This window comes from Amblyomma maculatum, unplaced genomic scaffold, assembly GCF_055883805.1.
Source record: "Amblyomma maculatum isolate TAMU_Amacu unplaced genomic scaffold, ASM5588380v1 scaffold_13, whole genome shotgun sequence".
Taxonomy (NCBI): domain Eukaryota; kingdom Metazoa; phylum Arthropoda; class Arachnida; order Ixodida; family Ixodidae; genus Amblyomma; species Amblyomma maculatum.
The window spans coordinates 25,857,424-25,883,330 of NW_028146738.1; the positions used below are offsets into that span (position 1 = coordinate 25,857,424).

The 25,907-nt window shown below is 47.5% G+C and overlaps 1 protein-coding gene across 1 annotated transcript in view; it reads left to right on the plus strand.

The window, feature by feature from the left end:
- The first annotated feature begins 1,242 nt into the window (after nucleotides 1-1,242).
- The window catches only part of LOC146172401 (band 7 protein AGAP004871-like), a 183,463-nt gene continuing 158,798 nt past the window's right edge, over nucleotides 1,243-25,907 (plus strand). The window contains exon 1 of the mRNA XM_084586070.1: nucleotides 1,243-1,547. Within this exon, the coding sequence (XP_084442196.1) occupies nucleotides 1,247-1,547 (301 nt within the window). The 5' untranslated portion in view covers nucleotides 1,243-1,246. The remainder of the gene's footprint in view (nucleotides 1,548-25,907) is intronic.

The window sequence follows — 25,907 nt, forward strand, 5'->3', positions numbered from 1 at the left end:
TCGATGTTAAGTGCTGAAGACGAAACTTCGGCGATACATACGCAGAGCAAAGCGTCTACTGCCAACATTAGTTCACTGTTGAAGACCGCCTGCAGGAGCACCCGTTCTATACCAGCGAGAGCGTCAGAGCACATCTGCCTTCTGTTTATTGAAAATACGATGCTTCGTTTTATGCTTTCATGTGGTTTAACGTCCCAAAGCAACTCAGGCTATGACAGACGCCGTAGTGGAGGACTTCATAAATTTCGACTACCTGGTTATGTTTTACGTGCACTGACATCTCACAGCACACGGGCGACTTGCTTTGCGCCCCCATCCAAAAGTAGCCGCCGTGGCCACGATTCGATCCCACATCCTTAGACACAGGAGTCGAACACCCAAGTTACTGCATTACCACGGCGAGTAGACAATGATTGGAGCCAGGTTTTGCATTCGCTTATTTCGACCTTACATTTGACTTCCGCTGATTGCCACGACTGTATAGGTATTCTTAATCACTGGACTGGCACAAGCCTCCGCTTCGTCCGATGCCTGAGAAGAAAGAACGGAGATCTCCACGGAAGATGTTTTGTCAAAAGGCATTCTAAGTGAGCCTTCTGTGCAGCCACTGCAGGAAAGCGAAGATATCCGTTCGACGGCACTTCCCTAGCTGCACAATCCCTCTTGATCGTGCCCCGTGAATGAGAAGTAAACCCTCAGCCTCCCTCATGGCGTCGTAGTACAACCCTCATAGCGTCGCGCATTGGCAGCGCACAAAAAAAAAAAAAAAAAAAAAAAAACGTCTGTCGAGGTTTCTAGGAATTACATTGGAAGTATGCTCGGCCAGTGGCTGACGTAACGCGACAGCCGACATTGGCGATGTCAGCCCATGTGCGAAGAGCAGGCCCATCCAGTGCACGCGCATGGACATGCACGTGGTGAGCCAGCAGATTTGGTCGCGCGCGGAGAAGGTCAAGGGGCCCACCGGCACCGGGTCTGGAGCGGGAGGGCCCGCGGGGGGGGGAAGGCGTCGGAGGAGGAGGGCGGCCTGCAGTGCGCCGGCGCGCGGCGCTGCGCGCGGCAGCGTCGCACCGCGGCGCTGGGGCCAGAGCCGCCTGGGTCAGCCGCGAGCGCAGCGTGCTCTCCGGGGACGAGGAAGACGACGTTCTGCTGCACGCGAGGGACCGAGGAGTCGCGCAGGGAGCCCGGGAGGAAGCCACGACGGCGGCCGACCGAGGCCCTCGCCGTGGGAAGCGACCGGAGGGCCATGGATAGCGGCGGCGGCGGCTACCCCGTCGAGCCGGCCCAGCAGCTGCAGGTGCCGAGCGCCGTGGCGCCAGCCGCCACCGTGCCACCACCGGTGGTGGTGCCGCCACCACCCGTGGTGGTGGTGTCGGCTGCCAGCGGGAAGCCGCCGGCGCCCGCACCGCCCGTCTTAGTGGCGCCCGCACCGCCGCCGCCCGTGGTGCCCATCCACCACCCGGCCATGGGACCGCACCTGGTGCAGGACCAGGCGCGCTACTCGAACCCGCCGGGACACCGCTGGATGTCGCAGACCACCTCGGCCGGTGAGCGCCACACCACGTCGCACGTGGACACGCTTTCGGTTTCGCTGCGCGACGCCACGGAGCGAAGCTAGGCGCTCGCTGCGCAGGTCTTGTTGGTGTGCACAGTCCGTTGGCCGCACAAACGATCCACTATGACCAGGTGCCCCTCTTGGAGCCCCGACGCTCGCGATACTCTGCGCTGCTTTACGAAACTCGCATCTGCGAGCCACTGTTCTGCAAAAGACTGTTCGCCATTACTTTGTTCTTTCCTTATCCGTACCTTGATATCAGGTCATGCTGATATGAAGGTAGGTGATGAAGACCCTGAGTAGGACACTGTGTTTTCTTGTCGCAAGTCATATGGCACTGCGGAAATGCTTACAGAGTGGTGCTAAAAGCTTTGCAAATGAGATCACGCATGAGAGTGGCATAGAAAATTAAATCTTCACAATTATTACACTGTCCTGCACAGCGGTATGTTTAAACTTCCATAACAGCGCATAAATATCCTGGAAATTTGGAATTTATTAGGTCTACAAGCCTTGCAGTCCGGAGAGTCATCATCAGTTACTCTGAACACCACTAAACGTGAACACTACTTGAGTAAAGAATAGAAGAAAAGGCGAACACAGCCTCTGGTCTAGGTGGCTATGTCCGTCTTTTCTTTTGCTATCAAACTGCAGCTCCCGCGCATGGGCGCTACGGTAACCGGCGTAGACCTACATCACTAAAAGCGGCTCGTGAGAGCCGCCATGTACGATGCGCTGAATAAGTGGGGTGAAGGAAGCACTCCTGGCGTTGGCCAAGTCTGCTCGAAATTCGTTACGCGGGCGCACACTCTAGCGCCAGTACACTGCCAGGAGATGGTTCCCTAACAACGCCATAGCGAGGGCGCAAATGCGAACGCGGCTTTTCTCTATATATTTGCCCTCCGCGAACATTCCTTTGCCGCAATGCGTGGCTGCCGCCGCAAGAAGCGCCAACGCAGACGCGCGGGAAGAACCTACGCCGTCGCCCTCCAATCCCGGCCTAAGGAATGTGCCGGCTTCCTCTAAGCGTTCCCACTAGGCTTTTCAACTGCCGTCGCCTGGCGACAGCCGGGACTGTCTCCCCCGGATTCCGTCTCTGTTTCAACGCCTGGCCATCTTATTTTGTATGCATCCTTTAATCTTCGCCGTCGCTCTCGTAGCCCCCCAATTAGGAGGGCTCCTAACTTGCTGAACCCTCCTTCCCCGAATAATGTTCTCGTTGGCTTCTTGGAAATTTGTATATCAAGCTACATTGATGCACAGCTGAGTGTTATATCTGTGTCCAAAGAATGGAACGCGCACGAATTAAATCGCTTTCTACCGCCCCGCAGACCGGAAGGGTGATCAGAGTCAGGCCTTAAACGTGGGTTTTGTGCCTTACCTAATCAAACCATTGTGAGAAAGAGACCACGCTACTTCCCACTAGTGTCTGTCGGAAAGCTCCAAAGCTCTGTGGTGGAGTGTACACCTTGCATGATATTCTGTACGTACCCTCCGCTATATGTACCCTCTTAGTTTTAGTTCCTTTTACCCCACCTTTTGACTTCCAACTTCTGAGAGGCATTGGGCAGCGTAAATTTCAACTTGCTTCATAAAGATTGGAGCCCAAGAAAAACCATGGTGGTAAACAAAGACCAGCTGTGACGCTTAAGTAAACACGTCTCAATGCTACACTCATCTGCGAACACAAGTATGGCCTGAAAATAAGAAGAAAAAAAAAAGACGAGGGGGGAGGGGTAGTGGCCGCTTGCACGTTACTTCGTATTTCAGGCTGTTGAGTTATCGTTACGGAGACAAAAGGTCTGCTCTGTCGGGAGGACTTGAGACGCTCGGTTACTGAAGTCCCACACGACCCAATCGGCGCTCACTTCTCAAAAACTTCTTTGTATGCAAAGTTTACGGTCAATCTTGTCACTATGGTTGAACTTTCTGTAATGTGGACTACAAGGTATTTTACATTCAAATGTTTTGTGATGATTTACGACTGACCAATCTGTCCAAAGTGCCAGACCTATTTTATTCTAAGCAACTTGTCTCAATATTTTTGTTGTGCTCCCGTGTGAATGGCCAATGCTTTTAGATAAAGGTTTTTCGGTACGAATATTGCCCACTTCGCGCGTCTTCGTCAATATTTTTAAACTTATCATAGCACGCCATGATGCAGACTGACGAATCTATAATCCTTTCGTTTTGCTTCATGAATTTTTTTTCCTCTCACTTCTAAGCCAACTAACTCCTCCTCCTTAGCATTCAAGGCACTCCACTCATATAAAGTCTATTCGTGCTGCCTAGCAACGCGAACCAGCGCTTCTCGCCTTCCAATTTATTACACGATTCAGTTTTGGCCAGACCATAGGATTTGCTGGCTAATATGTCATATTTGCATATTAATTAATGAAAGGCGCATCCGTTTTTCGAGCAGCTCCTCAATACATTGGCATGTGGATGGCAGAATGTAGTGATAGAAACGAGCCAAGAGTTCGGATGTCTTCAGATGCACATTCAGTTAAGGAAGTGGGCGGAAAAAGTTGCGTTCGATGAATTCTCAGATTGAAGTTGGACGCATCTGAGATTTCCTCGGGATGTCGTTTTGTCGAACGCGTGGCATAATTACCCTGATGGCGACCCGTCCGAATGCATTTCACTACCGAAATGAAGAATATAATAAATTTAAAAAGAAAATAACAATTTGTGCAAGGTATCATTCGCGATTCCTTTGGTATGCATAGCATTTGCAGGCACTGCATCAAGATCAAGGGGGAGGTGAAAGCTACAGAAGTATCGGCAAAACACTCGTCGCATATTCCAGGTGCAGTTCAAAGCATAAACAGATCGAATTTGAACAATAGTTGACGGCAGGCTGTTTCAATCTCGATGAGTCTGAAAGAGAAATGAATCACGAATAACGCGAACTTTAAAACATACTTCTTTGACTGATGGTACCTTCTTTGAAAATATACATGCTTGGGGTCTAATTTCTTTTCGCGATCCATGGGCAATGTCTTGGGGTGTTCGGTTATGAAATAACAGTAATCGTGTATTCTTCCGCTAAATATCTAATTCTTTCCACCGACGTGCGTAACCAGCGGAACCTCTGTGCGCTCCTCTCGGTGCTTCGAAGAAGTGCACTACCACCATGCACCGACACTGCACGAGGCGGCATTGTGAAATGCGCCTAACATTCGCCCGACCGTAATAATTCGTCACTGAAAATGGCCTTTTGGCGCTCCGGAGCCTTTTCGTCAGCCAGATAACGGTTAACGGGGGCGCTGTTCTTGTATGCGTTGCTGCGTTCAAAGCGCACGTGTGGCAGATGTCGTGAAGTTACTTCCCATCGAAAAGTGATCGAGCTAAACCAATAATGCCTCCACTGTCAATGCATTTCATTATATTTAGCTACTTTTCCCATTTCAGAATCCCTGCTTCGTCAAAAAAGTCATTAACTGCTCAGAAACTTGATTTTTTTACGAGCCTAGTCATGATAGCTAATATATAGCGGCCGCGGCGTTAAAATGCAGAAAGCCAACAAGATCGGCGTAAACTCGGTTTTTAGTCTTTTGCAAATAGGCGAAGATAATTTAGCTTCCTGCTGCCACGATTTTTGTGCACAGAAAGGCTGTTCCCATGCTTTCAATAGAAATTGCGGGCTTTAATCTGTTGCATCCCCTAATCATGAGTCATGGCCACGAAATCAGACTGCGTAGTCGCGAAGCACTTGACATTATTTTCTCGCAACTAAAGCTTGGCAGTCATCATTTTTATCATAAAGCGGCAAATTACTGAAAAGCTTCCGCTACCTCAAATCCGCGTTAATTATTCATCGTAGTAAGTAGTAAGGGGTCATTTATCAGAGATCAAAAAGCGGAAGGAAAGATGTTTGCCAGCCTCGGTATCTGCATGCTATCTGATTATCTGAAGCACCTGAACTGGGGCGGTGGAATAAAGGGAAAGTATAAGAAGCGGTAGAGGAATCAAAGAGATTAAAATGAGATATACACTATGGTACAATATACAGTTGGTTGTTTGAGGCCCGCCTACAAGTGTCTTAGGTCAAAATCAGTTTTGACGCTATCTGCGCGCGTCTTCCACGTGCTTCACTTGAGACTCTTGCTTACGCGTTTTGTTTTTTTGTTGTTTTTTACTTTTCGCTTCTTCCTTTTTTACAAAGTAAAAGCTTCCCCGAATATTAATTCTAAAATTTTGACGCCACCTAAAAGCGCTGCATTGCTTTTTATTTGCTTCTAACAAAACCTATCCAGCAAATTAAATCAAACAGCAAGTTCAGCGCTGTCTGCAAACTTGCTCTGACACATCTCAAAGCTATATTTTACCGGCCTGTCTGTCCTGCACGATGAGACGCATGCACAGCCAATGGCTGCTTAGCTAAACTTGGAAAATTAGTAATTATTTGCGTTCTTGAGTGAAGCGACAGATACGTTGTTTGCGCAGCCTATAGTCAAGCGCTGCAAGATATTTGTGTGGAGCCCCGTATGGCGACAGTTTCCCCACTCAGCCCCGCCGCGGGGGCGCAGTGGTTAGGGCGCTTGACTGTTGCGCCCAAGGATGCGGGATCGAATCCCGGCCGCGGCGGTCCCTTTTCGACGAAGGCGAAAAGCAAGGCGCCCGTCTGCTGTGTGATGTCTGTGCGAGGTATTCGAAATTTCCGGAGCCCTCCACTACGGCGTCTCTCATAGTATGAGTCGCTTTGGGACGTCAAACCCCGCAAAACAAACCAAACCAAGCAGAGCTCTTCAAGTGTCTTTAAATTCCATAAATTTGCCACGACGACACCCCCGAAAGGTAGCGCTGCGTCAGTGGGCTTAAACCTAACAAAAACTAAGCAAACGAGCAATCTTATTAACAATATGGCAGACTCTGACGCGCATTCGGCCCTGCAACAAGCAGTGAGCTCCAGAGATCTGAACCACAAGCAGGACACTCTTGGCAGTTTGACCATTTTATAAAAATATACGGATCGTTTGAAACGAACACGACATCCCGCACGCATGGAGCCGTACTTTATGCGAGGCTTAAAATGAATGATGCAAAACCATCGTTTTAGGGTGCAACTTTCGCGAGTCATAGCATCGTTATTGCTTGGCGAGATTGTCGGTTAACCGAATAATCTATTTTCTTTGAAATTAGGAAATGTAAATTAAAGGCTTCATGGCTTTTCAGATGACACCTAATGGTAGGCTTTTCGAAACAGCATTATTTTCCAGCCCATTGAACAAGATGCTCCAGGCTAGTCCAACGCTGCATGGCAGTTTACATGCTGATAGCAAATTTGGATGCGCTCACTTGGCTTCATTCGCCCACATGGCAGCAGCGACCTCCAATGGACAGGCGGTTATGTCGCATACTTATAGATTTTGTTCATGCTTTACTCTTTTTAGAAAAAACTATTCTAAGTGTTTTCTTTCCTTTGGCTCGCATATTTGCGAAGTCTACACGAATTGACACTGTTCTGGCACTTTTTTGATAGCCTCAAGAAGCGTAGGATCCGGTAACCTTCAACGCAATCAGTTTCAGAAAGTTGTCGCCGAAAACCTGAATGCTCTTTGCAGGCTGGCACGTGCAGTACTCTATATTTCACAACTTTATCAAATGGCATACAATGTCTCAGCCGTCAAAGGCGACTGGCAAGAAAAATTACTGTGACGACAATTTGTGACGCCGCTAATATTTAGCAGATTTCATCTAGTAAAAAAAAAAAAAAAATGTCGCGACCGAAACGAAACAACCTCATTTTGTTTTTCATATTAAATGCGAGGAGAATTCAAAATCTTAGTATATTTGTGGTTATTAACTTCGAATGAGTGGCAAACGCCGCAGATTTCCCAACTTTTTCTTTCACGAGCCACAGTCAGCAAGCTAATTTAGCCCTCTGTATTGTATTCTCGCTCAAGTCAGTGTTAGCTTTGCCGCCATTAAATTGTTGCGGTAGTTTCGTGGTTTGCGATGCACTCCAATTTCTAACTGCTGGAGGGAAGAAGCGAGTTAAGAACATGTACAAGGCGCTGTTTGCGGGGATAGAGGGCTTGCTTCGCGCGCTTCACATCCATAAAGCAGAGAAAACGCTAGCTACGCTCGCCCGATTAGGCGCACGAAGCCAGGGGTATGCTTCTAGGTAATCATTTCAAACAGGCCGCAGTGAATTCATATCTTCGCTGGGGATAGAGTAAAACGGTGGAAATAGGACGAAGACCCACTTTACCCTGGAGCAGGAAAGCAGCGAAGGCGCCGAGAAAGCAGCGAAGGCGAACGAAAAAAAAAAAAAAAAGAAAAGAAAAAGAGAGGAAAGGCGCAGCGCGTAGGAGGACATTTGCCAGATTAGGCAGGCGCGTTCCCGCGGTGGCGCCTAGCGCGAAGGGGATTAAAAAAACAGCGGCGTCGACGCAAGTTTGAGACCTTGATTCGTGCTTCTCCGCTGCCTTGAGCCCTGCATTGCGGCGCTTGCAAAGGACGCTGGAAGTGGTTGCCGCGTCGAGCGAGGATGCCATTTCCGCAAAGCAGAGGAAAGCTTATACCCGCCCTTGTTTTAAGATGGCTCCAGTAGTGCCCCATTGTGCGAGACACGGGCAGAGCACTGGGATCGCGACGTTTGTGGGAGCTTTCGAGCGTGAAACCTGCGTTTTATTCCACATTCCAGGACTAAGAAAAAGAGCGAGATAGATAGATAGATTGAGAGAGGGAGAAAGAGAGAGCGTTTACCTGCGAGACTTTTGAGAGTGAGGGCGGACAGATATGCTTGGAATCACACACTTTATCCGGTCGCTGCTTGAGGACCAAGACCTTTTGTGTGACTATTCGTTTGAATTATTTGAATGCATTTGCGTTCGTTCCACAAGCAATTATAGAGGTTAACTGCGCTAGCATTTGGATCATTGCTGGCAATTAGGGGGACTTTATAAATTTGCTCAAGTGGAAAAATTTGCAATAGTTATTGCCCGTTCTTTTCTTTTCTTTGGGACTTTTCGCTATCCACATAATGATTAGTGCACCACGATTGAAGCTCATATGAAGGCTATTTTAAAAGCCCGGTGTCCCGGTCGCAAAGTGCGGTGATAAGGTTACAGCGGTCATGCCTCCGTTATGAAAAAAAAATATGATATTGAATGATGCATGTATATTTAGTTATGTATTGAGTGCACGCCGCGCGAAATTTTTAACATATTTACTTTCTGGCATATTTCCCTTTCGTACATTCTTAACGACATGAATGCATGAGCAGAAATGAGATGAGTCTGATCGGTAAGACGCAACCTCGAAGAGGTCATTAAACCTTAACAAAACATTAACTATAGCTATAGATGTAACTATAGATGTAACTATAGCAAGATAGTGCTACCACGACTGCAACTACAAGCGCCGCCAGAATTGATTCTCAGTGTCGACAGAAGCCTATACGCGGCTTTTCCCAACAGGGGAGTCTGACTGACATCAGTGTGCCTTCACCAGTATTTTGTTTTCATTAATTTCCCGCCGTCAATGTCAACCCATGGTGAATGTCAAGAGAATATCACAATATCACACAATAACTTTCGCCCGAGGTGTCCAGGGCCCCTGAAGGAGCAGCTTCAATACAATACTGTCTATAGGAGATTGCTATTTTCTTTTTCTTTCTTGTCAGAGCCCAGCGAACTAGATTAGGAGCAAATCTCGTAGATGTAGAAGCAAGTTCAAGACCACTGTAAACGAAAGGAGTACGGTTCCTCTCCTGCGACTGAAAGGTTGTCTAGGTAAGCGGTGCTTGGTTTTACTTTTTTTTCTTCGCTGCTCACTGCCACTCGTTATCAAGAGGTCCCTCCCGAGCTCCCGAATCGAACAGGAGAAGAGCGCCACCCGAATGAAAAGCGCAAAGGTCAAGGAGAAAAAACAAACAAACATAAAACAGAGCAGTTGCGAGGGACACTCCGTGATTACGAGTTCCTAAGAGTAGTACAAGTCAGGTTGTCACCGTACAGGACAGCAATGTCCGAGAGCCCAAGAGACCAGTGGCCTCTTCATTTACCGGTACACAGCTTGTTTTTCTTTCCCAGTAATAAGGACTGATTCGAGCGTACAGAACATGGCTGCGTTCATCAGGGGCATTTAGTTTCAGATCCGCCTTTCTATACACCGGCTGATAAGTGCGACCTTTGAAAAAACCAGATAGGTTCCTGGTGTATTAAAAGCGCTGCATACTACAGGCGGGAAACTGACAAAAACGTCGTTGAAGATAAAAATAAATGAAGCTACTGAACGTTTATCACCGTCAGCCTATTTAGGCGGAGCGGCCTTCCTATGCTGGCGTCGGGGAAATAAATACAGCGATGCACAAAGTAATGAGACATTTCCTCTTGTCGATTGAGGGCAGAGTAATAGGTATCAGCTTTGATACAAAAACACCTTTTTGCTTGCTCGTAACCATTCATTGAGTTACCTTCTGCCAAGCACTCACTCCCGTGGTTTCCTGCACAACAGCAATTGCTTTGCTTCAATTTCTTCCTAATTTTTACATCAGTGAAAAAGTGCAATGTTTTATAGGCATTCAGTTTGAACCCACTAAGCCTATCCGTATTTTCCTGTGAGCGCATTGTTTTTAAAGAGCTAAAGCGAATGCAGCCACTGGCGAATGTAACTTTAAAAAAAAAAATAAGCCAGAATCTTAGAATATATTTCTCGGACTAGTAACAATATGGTAAATTTTGACTCGACGTACACGTAAGAAATGATTCCGTACACACAAAATACGTCTGAAAAATCATATACCAGTAACTGATATTATCGCTGACTTTTTCTCTTTTTTTTCCTCGCTTGCGTGGTCGATTTTTAAGCTATTCTAAAAGATTTCATATTGCTTCCTTACCTGCTGGCGGAGAGAGCTCGCCTAGCTAGCTTAGACGTATTGTAAATGGAAACTACTATGTCTCCGCAATGCATGCTGTTGCAATATTACGCGATATGAGCGGTCGATCCGAAAGAAGCAAGGGAATAATACTCAGAAATCAAAAATTCAAGGAGCTGTGAGGCTTCAGGGTAAAGTATTTCAGATAATAAACGCTTGAGAAGAAATCCTGGTAATCTGTAGAATCCTCTCGCTCACTGGTTCAGATCACCTTTTGTTTGCCACCTACCTGCGCACTTAAATGAAAACTGGAGACCCTGCCTTTATGACATATCTGCGTTTCCGGGAAGAATTAAAGTTGTATTATTCTTTTGTGCTATCATTTACTCCGCTTTAGTTAATTACTGCAAGAACTTGGATATCATATACATATCACCAAGAAACCGTTGGGTACTTTGGCCTCGCGCTGCCATCCGATCACTCAGCCCTCTTGCCCCTCAGGCCAACAAAGGTTAAAGCCGCCAGTCGGGGAGGAATTTTTATTTCACCTCCGAATATGTAAGACAGTTTGTTAGTCCCTTGCGCTGAGCAGGACGTTAATTACCATTATTCCCTATTCATGCGAAAAGGAAGGAGGGGCTGAGAAAGAACAAAAGCCAGTGTGGAAGAGACAATAACTACTTCCACCACGGAAGCAGTTGCGAGGGGTGGCGGACACCCTAATACAGTCTTTCCGTCGGCGGCGCCTGTACGCGGCGGCGTTGGCAACCGAGGCCGGGACAAAGCGGCGGCGCTGCCGAGGACCGGCCTGGTGGCGACAGGAAACGGCCCTATAAATCCAGCGAAGAGCGAGAAGCTACGCCTCCGCCGCTTGCGAATGATCCTCGCGTGCTCTTATCTGCCCTCTGTGCGACCCGTTCGGTGGTCGCTTCCACGCTGTTCGCGGCCACTTGGGGCAGCGCCAATGGCCGCCGCTGACACCCTAGCTGGATAGCGAACCCCACTGCAACCTGACCGAAACGGGGAATAAAAGCTCGTTTGAAGCATAACGGAAGCGGCGTTCTTTAACGGTAGATACATGCTTCCCTATGTGTGTCTTCCTTCGATGCGTAGAAAATCCTATCATTATGCCTGACAGCTGAGCAGTTTAAACTCAATATTTGTGTCTATTCGTTTGGGATGACGGGTTCAGCATAAGATGGCTTTTCAGTTCAGCTGCGTGTCCAGGCGGGCTAGTAAAGTGTGTGTGATATTCGAAAAGGGGGGGGGGGGGGGGGGGGGATAGCTCTCCGACCGTTACGCCCTTGACACTCTGGGGAAGTGGCGGCGATCCTTTCATGAGCTGCACGTGAAATGGAAGCCGCTATCCTTTGGGGTCCACGCGCGAAAAATCGCGCGATTTGACCGTTTTTTTTTTTTTTTTCGGAGAATTTTTCTGCGTTTCCGACGCTGAGTTCGGCCACTTCCTACTTTTGAACATATAGCATTCAGATCAAGTTCTAACGGGTGGCGGAGCGTTACTGTAAACTGCAGTTTTGCAGTCTGGACACCACGGCCTGCAGGAAACTACTAAGCGCGCAGTGCCGGGGCAATGCGCAAATGAAAATAAAAAAAGAATAGTCCGAAAACTGCAACATTGTCTTTGTCTTACTTAAGCCACCTAGTAGTCACTGGAAATTACTCCTTGCGAGTGGTTAACGGTGGTTTTAAATTTGCGCTGTAGGTCTGGCAGCTGTACACGCCTCTTAACAAGATAGAATGCTGCGGAACTAGACAGAACTAATGATTATGTTTCTGATCGCAATAAGGCCTTGACAAATGCGTAGGCTTGTGTAACGAGTTGAAAAGCAAGAAATTAGTCTAGAGGTCGATGTTCTACATTAGCCTACGCGCAGAAAATGCAGGAGCGACGTTTCCCGTCACATTTTGGTTGTTGTTGTTGACATCAGTGAACCTAGAAGTATGCCGAGTTGCTGTTTTCGATCTTTGCCTAAGGAACATATTTTCTGCGTACGCCTGCTTACATCCCAAAAAAGTCAGCGACTACTCTTATGGTTGCGAGATCTCATTTTATTTACCTACAGTATTTTGGAATCGAGATTAGCACAAACATATTTTATTCTTCCGGCTTCCCACACTCCTCGTTACCTTTCCTTGTCCTATTTCTGTAGCAGTAGAACTTTAGAGGTGGTCATGCCGGAGATGAACAATTGCCTCGAGAATAATTTCGGCCATATGGTGAGGAATCCTCTCACACATTATTTTGAATTTTGTTTGATCTTACACTGCACATACACCATGGCAGCTCAGGCTGGCTACTGGAAGCATAGAACCAAACTGACTTCGCTTTGACAACCGGGACAGGAAACATATTGAGGCACGCTGTGCAGAAAGCGAAAGTTTCTCGCGACGTAGCCAACAGCCCCACAGTACAAAAACCGTGAGGCACACTTCTGTCAGCTTCTGGTGTAGGGTATACCTAAATAAGTGTGGTGCGCATAACGTGCAAGTTGCTGCCCTCAAGCACCGATCTGTGAACGAAAACAGCCTTAAAGAAAACGTCTAGCATTACCATACAAACAGCTGCCACATTTAAGAAGGCGGACCCAGAAGCAAAATGATGTTACTGTCGACAAATATTTCGATGCAAATAGCCGTCGTTCGCTAGTACAAAAACATTTGAGAAGCACTGGTCTCTGTACTAGTGTGTTAGATTTCAGAGGTTTACGAGCATTTCAAGCAGAGCCCGGCCTCCTCGGGTTCATGAAGCTCTTAGCTGTGGACATGCCCAGAAACCGTGCTTAACTGCCTGTATTTTTATGTTATCTTTAAGGGCAATAAAAGGAGGTAGCAGTATCGCTTAGTAGCTACTACAGCCGATGTCCAAAATGCAAGAAACTATGTCGACACCCTGATGTTGCAAAAGGTGTGCCATTTCTTCTCACACTGCCACCTTAGACAAAGTCGGTTTAGTGAACAAAACTCGCACGGTCCTCCTTACGCGTGTTGCAGCTCTGTTTATTCTCTGGCACTGCCCAAGCAAGGCCCATCATTTCTTGTACGAATACAGAAACTTTTTTTTTTTTTCTTGCGGAGCCTTCCATCCATAATTTAGAATGCCTTGTGCCTCCCAGTAGAGTTCAGGTGCACCGGAGCAAGAGCGTTTACGAGGCAGTTCTAGGCGGACACGAGCGTTTATTGTCGTTTCATAATATTCTCCCCACTAGCTCGTAGGAGGCTATTGCTTTAAATATTTATATTTCAGTGCATCCTCCCTTACACAGAGGTAGAAGAGTATATTTCTCAATATTAGCACTGCGCATAGTTTCATGTCTATTATCGTTACGCTAAGAGTTACTACCCCTCGACCGGACTATATCTCTCTGTCACTGCAACGCGGTGATCGTAAAACTGTTTTTCCCTCTCCATGTTCTCGCAGCCCTGATTTCTTGCTGCTTTTTCGCTCAGCCATGGCTTCAACCGGGCTCTTCATATACTCCCTTCACACTATCCCCAAAGCAGTAAATCACTCAAGGAGGTTTTGCTCGCAGCGCAGAGAAACCCCTCACCTGCACCCGCCCCTCGGCAAAACAAAGCGACGCTGGAAAGAACGGCATTGCATTGAGACGATGCTAAGCCTATGTAATAGAAAAGAGCATCCTTAAAAGTTACGTCAAAACATCGCCGCAACGTCATACGAACGTCTTTTGACTACCTCTGAAATAGTATAATTTTGTTTTCCACGTTTAACGCTGAAACCTTTCCACATGAAAGCTTGCTGAAACAAGATTGAGAACTGTAGCACCATTCATTATACATCAGTAACCATTCTGTAAGCGAAGTATACTCCCAGTCTGTTGAAAAAAAAAACAAAAAAAAACAAAACACCCGGGCTCAAAAAAACGCAGGCAGCCTGTATCGCACGCTCACAAACGAGAAGCATTCCTAACACACAGAGCTTCGCAGATTAATGGCATCAAGTGAGACCAAATGCGGTTTTCTGAGGGTCGCATGATCTGGTCTGCAGTGCATGTTTATTCCCAAAGCTTATTAGGTAATTAGTAACAAATAATAAGCTAACAATTTGATTATAAGTTTCAGGAACAAAGTGTCAGTGCAGAAGTTGTGTACTGCATTGAAAAACAGCCGAATGAAGTGATTTCACCAAGGTGCTGTTTATATTTTGGCTCTAAAATATAACACGCGCTATAAAAAGCTTCCACTTGACAGGGGTACTGATTACATGTGGCTGTGAAAAATGAAAATGCAGTTCCTGCATACACACAAGCTCCGGGCATACCTCCCAGAGCCGCCGGAATACGAGGTACATATGCTACAGTTATCGAGCTCCTTTCAGCAGGCTTTCACGTGGGAAGGTTTCAGCGTTAAACGTGGAAAAGATTAAAGAAAATTATATTTCAGAGCTAGTCAAAAGACGAGGCGTGAGCTGTGATGTTCTGCATTCACTCTAATGAATACACATTGATGTGCATGAAAAAAAAACTAGATAACCCTGCGTTCGCAGACTTTTCTGGCTTGCATCCGCCGTGTGATTTTTCATCTATCGTGAATCAGTCCCGGTGTCTGAGTAGTTTGGCAGTCGGCTTTTGAACACTAGTTCGGCGATGTTGGCGCCGGTATTGGCGCCCGCACTGCATAAGAGACGAAATGCGGAAACACCCGTGTAGACATATTTCGCAGTATGCAAGGACTGCCGGCTATTCGAAATCAACTAGGAACCCTCCACTACAGAGTGCCTCTTAGCGCACTCTGCCAATACGTAGTATGTCGTGAGAAGGCTAGATAAAAGCTACAACTGTAACACTGTTCATTCCGTACTGCTTGTCTATTCCCCATACACATGTGCTTGCGTCATTTTAGGTAGACTAGGGACTAGACAATTCCATAGGCGTTACTTGGTTGTAGATATTCGTTTATATTATCATGTGGTGGGGACATTACTGTAAGCAATAAGGCCTGGCCTATCACTGAAATAATCTCTTCATTGTCGACTTGCGCCCTAAAAGAACAATCCAATTCGACGGCGGGGATAGCAGCGAAATGTGCTCGCTGGCCGTCGAACTACAAAATGGCCGCTGCTTCCGGCAGTGATGCATTGAAAGTTGGCAAAAAAAAAAAAAAAAAAAAAAACACGTCGAGATAAAACCGTCCTATAGGCAACTAAAACGGTCTGGAACAAAGGAACATAGAAGCAGACGCGTGTGCCTGCGATCCTTCGCGATACTTCGCGATAATTCTTGGCGCGTCTCGCGCTACGTACAAGAGAGAGAGACAGCAGAACGGAAAGGTAGGGCGGTAAGTAGGCGATGCCCAGTAGGCCTCCCTACACGTGGGCTGGGGAGCAAAGGGGAGAAATAAGGAAAGAAAGAGGGGCAGTAGAAATGACTTTTTTACGTGTCCATATACCACTTTGATAAGGGCATAGTGGGCGCGCACTTGAACTTTATAGTCGGGGACTCAATCAAGAGTTGAACTTCACGAGCGCCTTCATCGCTTTCCTTTGGGACGAAGGTTTTGTCCAAGGCCTCGAAATATTTGCTTGTGTAAGAGGACGGGAGTGCAAATTGGGGACTGTAGCAGCAAGGAAGGCATGCTCTCACTCAAGCCTAGGGAAGGAAAGTATGTGCCCAATCGTTTCACCAGTTCTGCCCCAGGAAAGGTAGTCATAAATGAAATTGATTAGTTAATTTTGGCCTGTTTTATAGAAACGACCACGGCGCGACCTCAATTAGTTACGCTTGCGCAACAAGCGGAACAAGAATGTGATAAAGCCACGTCAAGGTGACACTGGTCGTGAAGAAACCAAAAACACAAAACCTACGCGGCCTTATCTAGATCGTTCTGCTCGTTACGAGAAAATTGATAAGGGCGCATGTCAGCTGCCGTTGGCAGTAATAAACAAAGATTACATCACACTATTTCGCGGAATTTTACTCCTCTCTTCTGCTGGATTGCGTTCACCAATGTGCATCAGAAATTTATAAATGGTACGTATTATACTCGCTCTGCGAAGGTGACTGCGACGTGCAAGAGTATGCAGAAATAAGCAACACTAACGCCTGCACGAAGGTGTCTTAAATTTTATGTGCCCCATTTCAAGGGTAACTTTTGCGAATCATTCAGGTTTGGTAGCTGTTGGCAAGCTAATACATTGATTCGGAGCACAGATTTCTAGTTACTGATTCATACGTTTCTGCCTGGCAAAAAGAAAGCTGTGAAGCAGGGAACCTGGTGTTGCAGAGTTCGAGTAATTTTCCATCTCCGCCGGTTCGTCCCTCACCATTGTACGTAAACTTCCTTCGTGGTCTCCACATAAACATTTAAACGAGCACTGTGATGTCTAAAATAGGGAAAAGGCGCCGCAAATATGAGAACCAACGTAATTTTCTCCCAGCTTCTTCATTGTTGCCCATTTTTGGGATGCAGATGCGGCTGTCCTACTTACGCTTGATTTATACAGATCATATGGATCTGACCCTAAAATGGATCAGAATGTCAGGAAGATTAGCCACGCCAAGCTACGCCGAAATTATCGCCAGTATATGTGGCAATAATTATAAGAAGAGACGAAGCTGATGTTACTACGATTCGTTCCTTCTCGCTATTGTAGCGCCGCAGCTTAATCCGTTAGTTTTTCGAGCCATATAAGTGGTTTCAAGTAGAACTTTCTCGTAGAAAAAATACTAAACAGTTCTAGTGCGAAGCTGCTTGCTTTCGGTTTTTCTGCTGTAATCTATCCTATATTTACTAGGATGCTATGCACCCATTTCAAGAGCTGGAGCTATCTTTACTCGGAGCGCGTTAGTTAGAGCACTTTATAAACAAATAATCATCTCTTGACAGGGCATTATTGACAAAAAAACTGTTCGAAGATGTGTTTTAGGTGTGCTGTATGTTCAAAATACCGCCGTTTAACCCATTTTATGAAGTTTACAGCCATGCGGCCGTCAACAAGAAAAAGAAAAGCATGATATAGCGGAAAAATAAAAGCCGCATGGGAAGCAGAAATGGAAGAGGCTGGATACGTTTCGTGTCGCCTCGTCATTTCTTGACATAACTTACTATGCTAAGGTCGCCCCCCAATACTTTCTTCTTTAAGAGCATATTCGAATGCATTAAATAAGACTCGAGAGGAAAGTAATTTTCTTCGTATCGGAAACATATGTTAATTTGCCCTCGTACGTTTGTATTCTGACAAGAGAAATTCCAGGCAGAAAACGGTCGGTGAGCAGAATTTAAATGAGCGATTCGGTGCTACACGCAGCAAGACTTGCCGAACGCATCTGCGCACCGTGATGACGAGCCGAGTGGTGGAGAGAGGTGCTACATTCCTTAGCGCGCAGGGAGGGAGGCGCGATGTGTCTCGCGCGCATCGTGTTTATATGCAAAAACCGCGGACGGACGAAGCGGCATGCGACGCGACGGGAAAGATATGAGGTTGGGCGCGAAATCGATTACAGGTCGAGCCCGACCGCAACGCGGTAATAAATGCCGTCTCTTGTTTTCACCCTTTTTGTATTTGTTTTAGCCGAACGAAGCTTTAATTAAGCCCCGCAGGCAGCCGCGTGCCTGAGCAGCCCTCCGCCAGTGCTCGGCCCGCAGCACCCTCTCTTTGCTCGCGAGTCGCGAGAATCGCCCTTCCTCCCCACGGCACCTTCGGCTACGAGATCCAATTTCACCAAGGCGTGTCTTCATTAACGCCAAAACGGAAGGGCTGTTCGGGCATTATGCTCCAGCATCACGTTGCGCGTTCTACCGCGTGCGAACGTGTGCGGAATCGCACCTCGGCCGCTAGACGAGTCGGACGGAGCCGATAAGCGCGCGGCCGCCCTGTGCTGCGCCAGAAAGCACACGGCCGACGAGTGTTTTCCCTGCAACGAAGAGGACCACTTGTGTTTCTTTTTCTGCTCTGCGTCCCGGAATCAGTGTTGGAAGGGGGCCTCCCGTCCGCCCGGGCTCCTCGTTGGGTCGAGTTTCAGAAGAGCGGGACGACGCGAGGTCTTCTCCCTCGTTGCGCCACTTTCGGTCGCCGGCTCTGCTTCGTGGATTCGAGACGGCAAAAGTCACCCACGATTGATCGTGTTCGATGTCTCCAGAGGTTCTTCCGGCTCCTTCTCTTTCCTTATTTCTTTGCTTCATTATTTTTATGTGTAAGTATATACACTACTGCGGGCAAGCGGTAGGCCGATGCTAAACATTGCCCCCTGCGCGCCCTGGAAACGTCCCCAGCGAAACTGCTCCGTGTTACTTAACTTCACTGCGCACTTTCTCTTCCCCTCCTTCTCTCTCTCTCTCTCTCTTCTTTATCCTCTTTTTTTTTTTCTTCTTTGTGTCCGCCGCGATAAGCTCCGTTGCCTACGTTACATCCTTGCCAAATTGCGAGCGCCCATCATGTAGGATTCACTTTTAGCGTAATCCTCTCTTCGCTTTCTCCATTCGCAGATCTGTCTACCGCGCGTTCCGTGTTTATTTTTCTTCGCCGGAATGCGAATCCGTCGTATGAACGGGACTCGGAATAGAGGATTACTCCAAACACCGGTGTGGGGGATGTCACGGAGCGAAACGGCGCAGTTGTCATTTTATCTGCCGTTTCGGTGGAGCTAGATTGAGCAGTGGCAAAAGTATTACACCGCGAAAATCGCTGCCGCGGGCGATTAAGGCAGAAATAAAATGAGCAGCTTGCAGTCGCACTCCGTGCAGAGCAAAGGAAAAGAGCAAGGAGTCAATCAAAAAAAAAAAATATATAAGTAAATACTGCCTGAATGCATGTTCCTGTGGCGCTTACGACAAGTTGTTTCCCAGCTTTATGTTTACTGAGTGTTTGAAATTTTAAACTCAGGAAATAAATAGAGGCGTTTCAAACAGCCCCAAAATTTTTTCCTACTTTCCGTTACGCTTTGCGCCACGTTGTTCGAAGTAAGAGCGATGTTTGATTTTATAGAAGCGTAGAATATTGCACATTAACGGGAGGAGCACGCGCCAAAACCGCAGTGAGACAAAGGCGGACACATGCAGAAAACAGTGGATGTAAGAATCAGCGAAGAGAGAAATGCAAGAAGGAAAGGAGTCGCGCTTATTTCGTTTACAGCCATTTTACAGCCACCGTGCGCCCGCATCGAGCATTTGGTCTGGTCGCTTCTGCGTGCGGTCTGTACCGCGGCCGCAGCGCCCACTGGAGGGCTGGAGTGTCGCGTCGCTTCGGAAAGCGCGTCGAACCGTTCGCAGCGCACGCTCGGCAAACAAAGGCTGCCTTTGCCATTCCGCAAATTGCATTATGAAACGGCGCTCGTGGGCCACCCCCTCCGTTTCTTCTTCTTGCCTCCACGCCCCCTCCTCACCCGTTGGATCCACAGCGCTTCCGACCGAAGCCGGTGCCGGGCTAAAGCTGCAGCAAAGACTGAGAAATGCAGAAACTGTTTTGCGACTGCAGGCAGAGCAACCGCGCCAGTGTGTCTCCAGAAACAGGCACACCGGAAGAGACGACGCTGGTCGGGGGAGGCGGTTGCCAACGCCGACTATAAAAGTAAATAAATCGGGGCGGCGGTAAAGAAGAAAGCGATGGCAGAAGGCATCTTCCGATTCCAGAACGATAGTCGCGACGCATCGGGCCGATTTCGGCCTCGACAGAAGGAAACAACTTCCGCCTTCGCCCCCCTATTGTGGTTTCTGAACGCGAGGCCTTGGGACCATTGTTCGACTCCCGCGTTGCGTGGGGCCGCCCCAGAAAATCAACCTCTTCCGGGAAGCGTCACATTTTGCTCCGGCCGCGGCGGCGGTGGTTAGCGGAGGAACACTTCTTGTGAGAGACCGCGCTAGGGCGCGCCGTTCGCCCTCTGGGACAGCTAGCTCCGGACGCCGCCGGCTGTGTTCACATCAAGAGCTAGAAAGTCCTCGATGCTAACCAGCCTCATCGCAAACTTTATCTTTCGCATTACACGCGTTAACCATAGCGCTTCCAGTTTGGTTTTACTGGCACAATTCTGCTTGCATGGATGGAAAACCGAGATTGGTCAATTAAAAAATCTGATATCCACTACCAACAACAAATAACTACAGTCACAGAAAGAAAGCAGGACATAAGGAAGGAAGTAAGTAAATAAATAAATAAATAAATAGACGCAGAAAAAAGAATAAACAAATAAAGAAAGAAGCAAAGAAAGAAAGAAAGAATGTTCAGTTTTCAGTTTTATTTTCTGAAAAAAAAGAAAAGGGAGGATATTACTTACATAAATAAATAAATCGCAGCCAACGATTTTGGCTCTGCATAGGCTGCAAGCTTCGTAGTTTGATATCCATCCAACCCCTCTGAAATCCATACACATACAAAACCATGGCATGCTACGAGGTCTCAGATCGCGTTGTTCCTTGCAAACGACAGGAAGGACAGCAAGAGCTCCTCCCCGGGCATTTGAGGGCAGGGGTGAGTGGGCAAAGGGAACTGCTTCTGCGAGGGAAGCCGACACGAACACTTGCAGCAATAGCAGAGCAGCACCACCGGCAGACTGTTTCGATTCGATGCGGCTGGTCGTGCAGCGTCTAGCTTGGCACGTTTCGTGCTCTGAAGAGGTACAAGCAGACCGTGCCTCTGGGCCGGCCGCGAGTTGGCCCGCCGAGTTCCCCCGCCTGGGCGCGCACGCACCACAAACGTTGCGCACGCGATGGGTCGGAATTTCGCATCCTTTGCGCAACTCGGCGACTCCGCCGCTGCACGCTCCTGTCCATCATGCTCCGGTGAGGCGCCAGCGAGAGGGGCAGCACGCAGTGCGGAGGCCACTCCGAAAGGGTAAGCGCTCAGGATAGCTCTGCCCAACAGCGGGCCGCTTCCATATTGCTTCGCGGCGCCCTTTGTTTGGGGCCGCACGCCGGTCGCGGTGGGCAGAGAGGAAAATGAAGAAAAAGGTAGCGGAGAGGCTCCCTTGTTTCCCACTCTGCCTTGGCGGCCGATTCCTTGCCGCATCGCAATATGCGTGCGCTCTGGTGCGCTCCCGCTCACCGCCGTCGCCCAGCTGCTCATGGCGCGCATGTGGGTCCTCTGCCTGGTTTAAATAGTCGCCTTCCCTGAGGCAATGATTTCACACCCTCCGCGTACAAGAACCAATAAAAATAACAAAGAAACGCAGAAGTGTTTCCGAACGGGCAACCAAAGCTGACGCAAAAATTAAACAGATTTAGAATAAAAGCTGGACTGTAGGTTTGATTCTTCTTCCTTTTTTTTTTTAATATTCGATGCTTGTTTTTATCTTCAGAACAAGAAATTAAATTGCTTTCCAGCTTCTGGACCAGGTAACTAGAGCTTAGACAGGTTCTAGCAACTGATTACTATCGACGTTTCTTGCGGTCTACGCCTATAGTTCAAGACTTGGCTTCAGTATAGCTATGAGCTTCCGCTAGCTCAACTATCTGAGCGCGATGCAACTGCCGAGCTATTCTTGCTTGCCAGCATGTTATTGATAGGGTTTCATTTCGCTGGTAATAAAGAGAACTTGTTCGAAACTTCTGGTCCAGCATATTCTCAGAGACTTTTCAGCCGTCCGCCTTCTTTAACTTCCGTTCATTGAAAGCAGCGTCTGACACTGACTCCGCGTGGGATATGAAATGACAGGTGACATCGTTGCTGGTCTTTCCAAAACATGGATATGAACCTATACTACTTGGATGCTACATAACGGAGAGATATGCTTCGTAACATCTTCATTCTTTCTGCTCCCCTTTCCTTCTATTTTCTCACACTTGTATTAGGTTTCATTTCTCAGCGTCTACTGGGGATAGCTGTGTTTTCCGCAGTCACGGCGTGTTTCTCGCCATTTTCGGCCAGCAGCTTGGTGGGCCAACGCCTTTGCAGCTATCCTCTAAAAAAAAAAAAGAAAAAAAAAAGAAACGCTAAATATTTTTTTTTTTCTGGAAATACGAGTTGTTGCCGCCATTTTTAATTTCTTTAACGCGATAGCGTTTGATACCCTTTTCACAGAGAATCCGGCTTTGGCATTGTGATCGAGAAATCACGAACATGGTGCTGGCTGGCGATAGCTGACATGGCCGAGCACTAACTGGACCTAGGGTTGCCAGACATTTTGGCAGGAGATGCCAACTCGGGCCTCTCCTTTCACATGGGAGGGTGATATCAGCCTGCCAGAACATTTCAATTCACGTTATCTCTAGGCCACGCAGGCGCGTTCGTACGGCTTGGTTAAAGCCGGACTTTTATGTGTGGCGGTAGCCTAGGCTATCGCGTCATATCCTTAAAGGCGGAGCTTAAGTGTCCTCCATCCCGCGCAAACTAGGAGAACAGTATGGCGCCGAAATATTCTCTGTTATATCGTGTGTCGGTTTTCAAAGCACTGAAAACGCCACCGAGATGGCGCAAGGTTGTCTGGTGAAAGTGTGGCTGGAGCTTTTTTGTTTCGACTTAATGCCCGTGGCTGACCTGAGCTGAGCTGCTTATCTGTTCCAGCAGGGCGCATGCTCTGTTTTCTTGCCGACTGGGTGAAAAGCTAAGCCCACTTTCTTTGAGCCTGTCCTCCTACGGCTATAGGGAACAAAACTGACCTAATTAAGCCGGCCGCGTAATCCACTTCGGAAACTACGAAACTTCCGTATCACTTGAGAGTGAGCGGAAATCCAATTAGCCGCGGTCATGCGCGCCCTCCCTGCGCCGCATGATGGGATCGGGAGGCGGGGCAGAGTTGTGCCAGCCTCGGCGCCTGTGTGGGAGGGAGGAAGGAAATTTTGAGTTGAAGGGAGCGCCTGGGAAGCAGCTAGCGGTGTCCTCTCGCGGCTCGGGTTATGTCTTCCCTCGCGAATTAGCCGCGTTCCCGCGGAGACGTCAACCGCCCCTACGCTGTCGCTGCACGGAGGACTGTCTTTCGTGAAATTTCGCAATGAGCTTTTTCTCCTCTTCGCGCGGGACTTTATTTTCTTCAAAGAAAGCATGAGCTGCGGTCGCAACGCATTTTTCTGTACGTAGATCAGCATTAATTTGGGTATATTCGCGAATTCCGAACAGCGATTCGAATATCCTATGTGATTCGTCTAACCTACGAAGTATATAAATAATGCGTACGCAGAACTATTTGTAACGAATCAACTAGAGCATCAAGCTTTCGTATAATTTTCGAATAATTGGCGCGAGGCTCGGACAAGACCTGCAATATTTTTCTTTTATGGCTATTACATTCCAAGAACCGATGTACCATTGTGACGCCGCAACAACAGGCTGCCGTGATTGGTGAGCGCATGATGGAGCATTGAGCACTGCGAAGCGGTCCATTTGCGTGGCGGTCTTCATAATGCTCATAGATGCCCCTAGATATCGGACGAGGCGGCTGGGCGCAAGCAGGTACAGCAAAATCCGGCCTTGATGCCCGGTTTGGGGGGCCATGACATAAGTAATATGCAGCCTTCGGCAGTCTCATGTACGGATGTATAGTTTATTCTCTTCCGTCATCAGCAGAAATGGTACTTTTCCTATTAGCATGACCTAATCTACGATTATTGGATTAATATACTGCCTTTGTGTTGCGACTCCCTAATGGAGATCAGTGCTACGTCTTTTTACGACTATAACTGCGTAATAAAAAGTGCTGCACCGTAGTGCCACCGCTAGTTCCTCGCTACTTCCCACAATTGCTCGAAGGGCCTACCTAGTGCATCTCCTATGCTACGTCCATTCGACACTCACGCTTTCTCTTTGTTATGACTGATTTTGTTGCAATGGTTATTCATATTTCGGCGTAAATAAAAGAATGACGGACAGTTTGACTCCACCAACCGACGTTGTATAACTCGCAAGCATCGAAATTCCGACTTCAGCTCTACTTTTAACTACATTGTGATCTAATTTTCGTAGTGGCTTACCCAAGTTTCGCGCATAGGTCAAGTATATATTTTGAGGATGGGGCAAGTCGGTTTTCAGCGTGGGCCAACTAAATTTTCGAATTTTTATTTCCGAAATGCGTGAAGTCATGGTTGGAGGTTGGCCGCACAAATTTTATGGTGGGCCAAGTCTATTAGTCAAAACGTGTCTCACCTTTAAAGCACTTTAATAGGGCAATGCGATATCAGCGTGTTTGGATACATTGCGCACGGAGGCAAGTTGATGAAGACGACAATATGCAATGTGCTGCAGAATCATTTGCCGCAATGTTTATTGATGCCGTTCTGGGCTCACGCCCTCGAATCTTTGTGTGCCATGCAATGACGTGTAGACTGTAGATCAATAAATCCTCCCCTTTTGGAGCCTGGAGGTAAGCTGCCCAGAGAAGATATTATTTAGAAATTCCTCTCGCTCGATGAGGATTTTTATTTTATGACTTCCGTCCTCCTCTCCTTTATTGCAACCGTAAAAGAGCATGCTTTGAGCCCAGCGTGCGTGTGACTCCACAGATGTAATGGGGACACTTTAACACTTATTTGTTAGCGCTTCAGTGTCTTGATTATGCTTTCAAATTTTATTTACCTAAATATTTTTCGTTCATTACTTTCCCTACCACATCAAAATTTTCTCCAAAACATTTTCCGCCGACGTTAGTTCCAAATTGATTATTTATATAAGGTAAAACCTGAAACAAGGCGAATAAATCATTGTATGTTCATCATACGCTGGCCAAACTCCTACTGTGGGTATGCGCAATGTCATCAGCGTGGTTTAGTTCTGTATGGTTTAACGTCCCAAAGCCACTCAGGTTATAATAGGAGACGCCGTAGTGGAGGGGTCTGGAAATTGCTACCACCTGGGGTTCTTTAACGTGCGCTGGCATCAAGCATCACACGGACGCCTTGCTTTTCAGCTCCACCGAAAAACGGCTGCCGCGGCCGGGATTCGATCCCTCACCATTTGGAACAACAGTCGATCGCCGTAACCGCTAAGTCACAGCGGCAAGGTCCATGTCATCAGTGGCCACAAGAATAAGGAGGGGCAGGCAGCAAAACGCACAATTTTTTAACCGCTGCGGCGATGGCTCCGAAAATTAAAAACAAAAACAGCATCTAATCAACACAATGCGCTGCTGGATACACCACGTCAACAAACCTCTAGAGAAAGGAATCGATGTATGCATAGAAAATTGTTTCAGTATTACATAAATGACATGTTAAAAAAAAAAAAAAAGGAAACGAATAGCGGTTTAGCTGCGAGATTCCGTACTCGCTTCCAACGAGGTATACCCTGGTTTTGAATCTGCCCCGGAGGTCTCTTTTTCTTTTTTTTAATTTTCTCATTAGACTGTGCTAGTGCTGTTCCTATATTAGGCAGTTGCTACGCACGCTTCACACCTCGTCTGCCTAATAAAGCCATGTAGGGCTTCGAAAAAGAAACTTGTGCAGTTAGACACTGATATCCGAAGGCAACCTGCCTTCGCTTATATTGAATCTACCTCCTGGGTAAGTGGCTTTCTATACAGGGTGTCCATGCCAACTTTAGCCAAGGGTCAAAACATAAAACATTTGAGGTGAACAAGGGAAGACAGTTGCTGTCCGCCCTCTTGCACACCACAGAAATTTTTC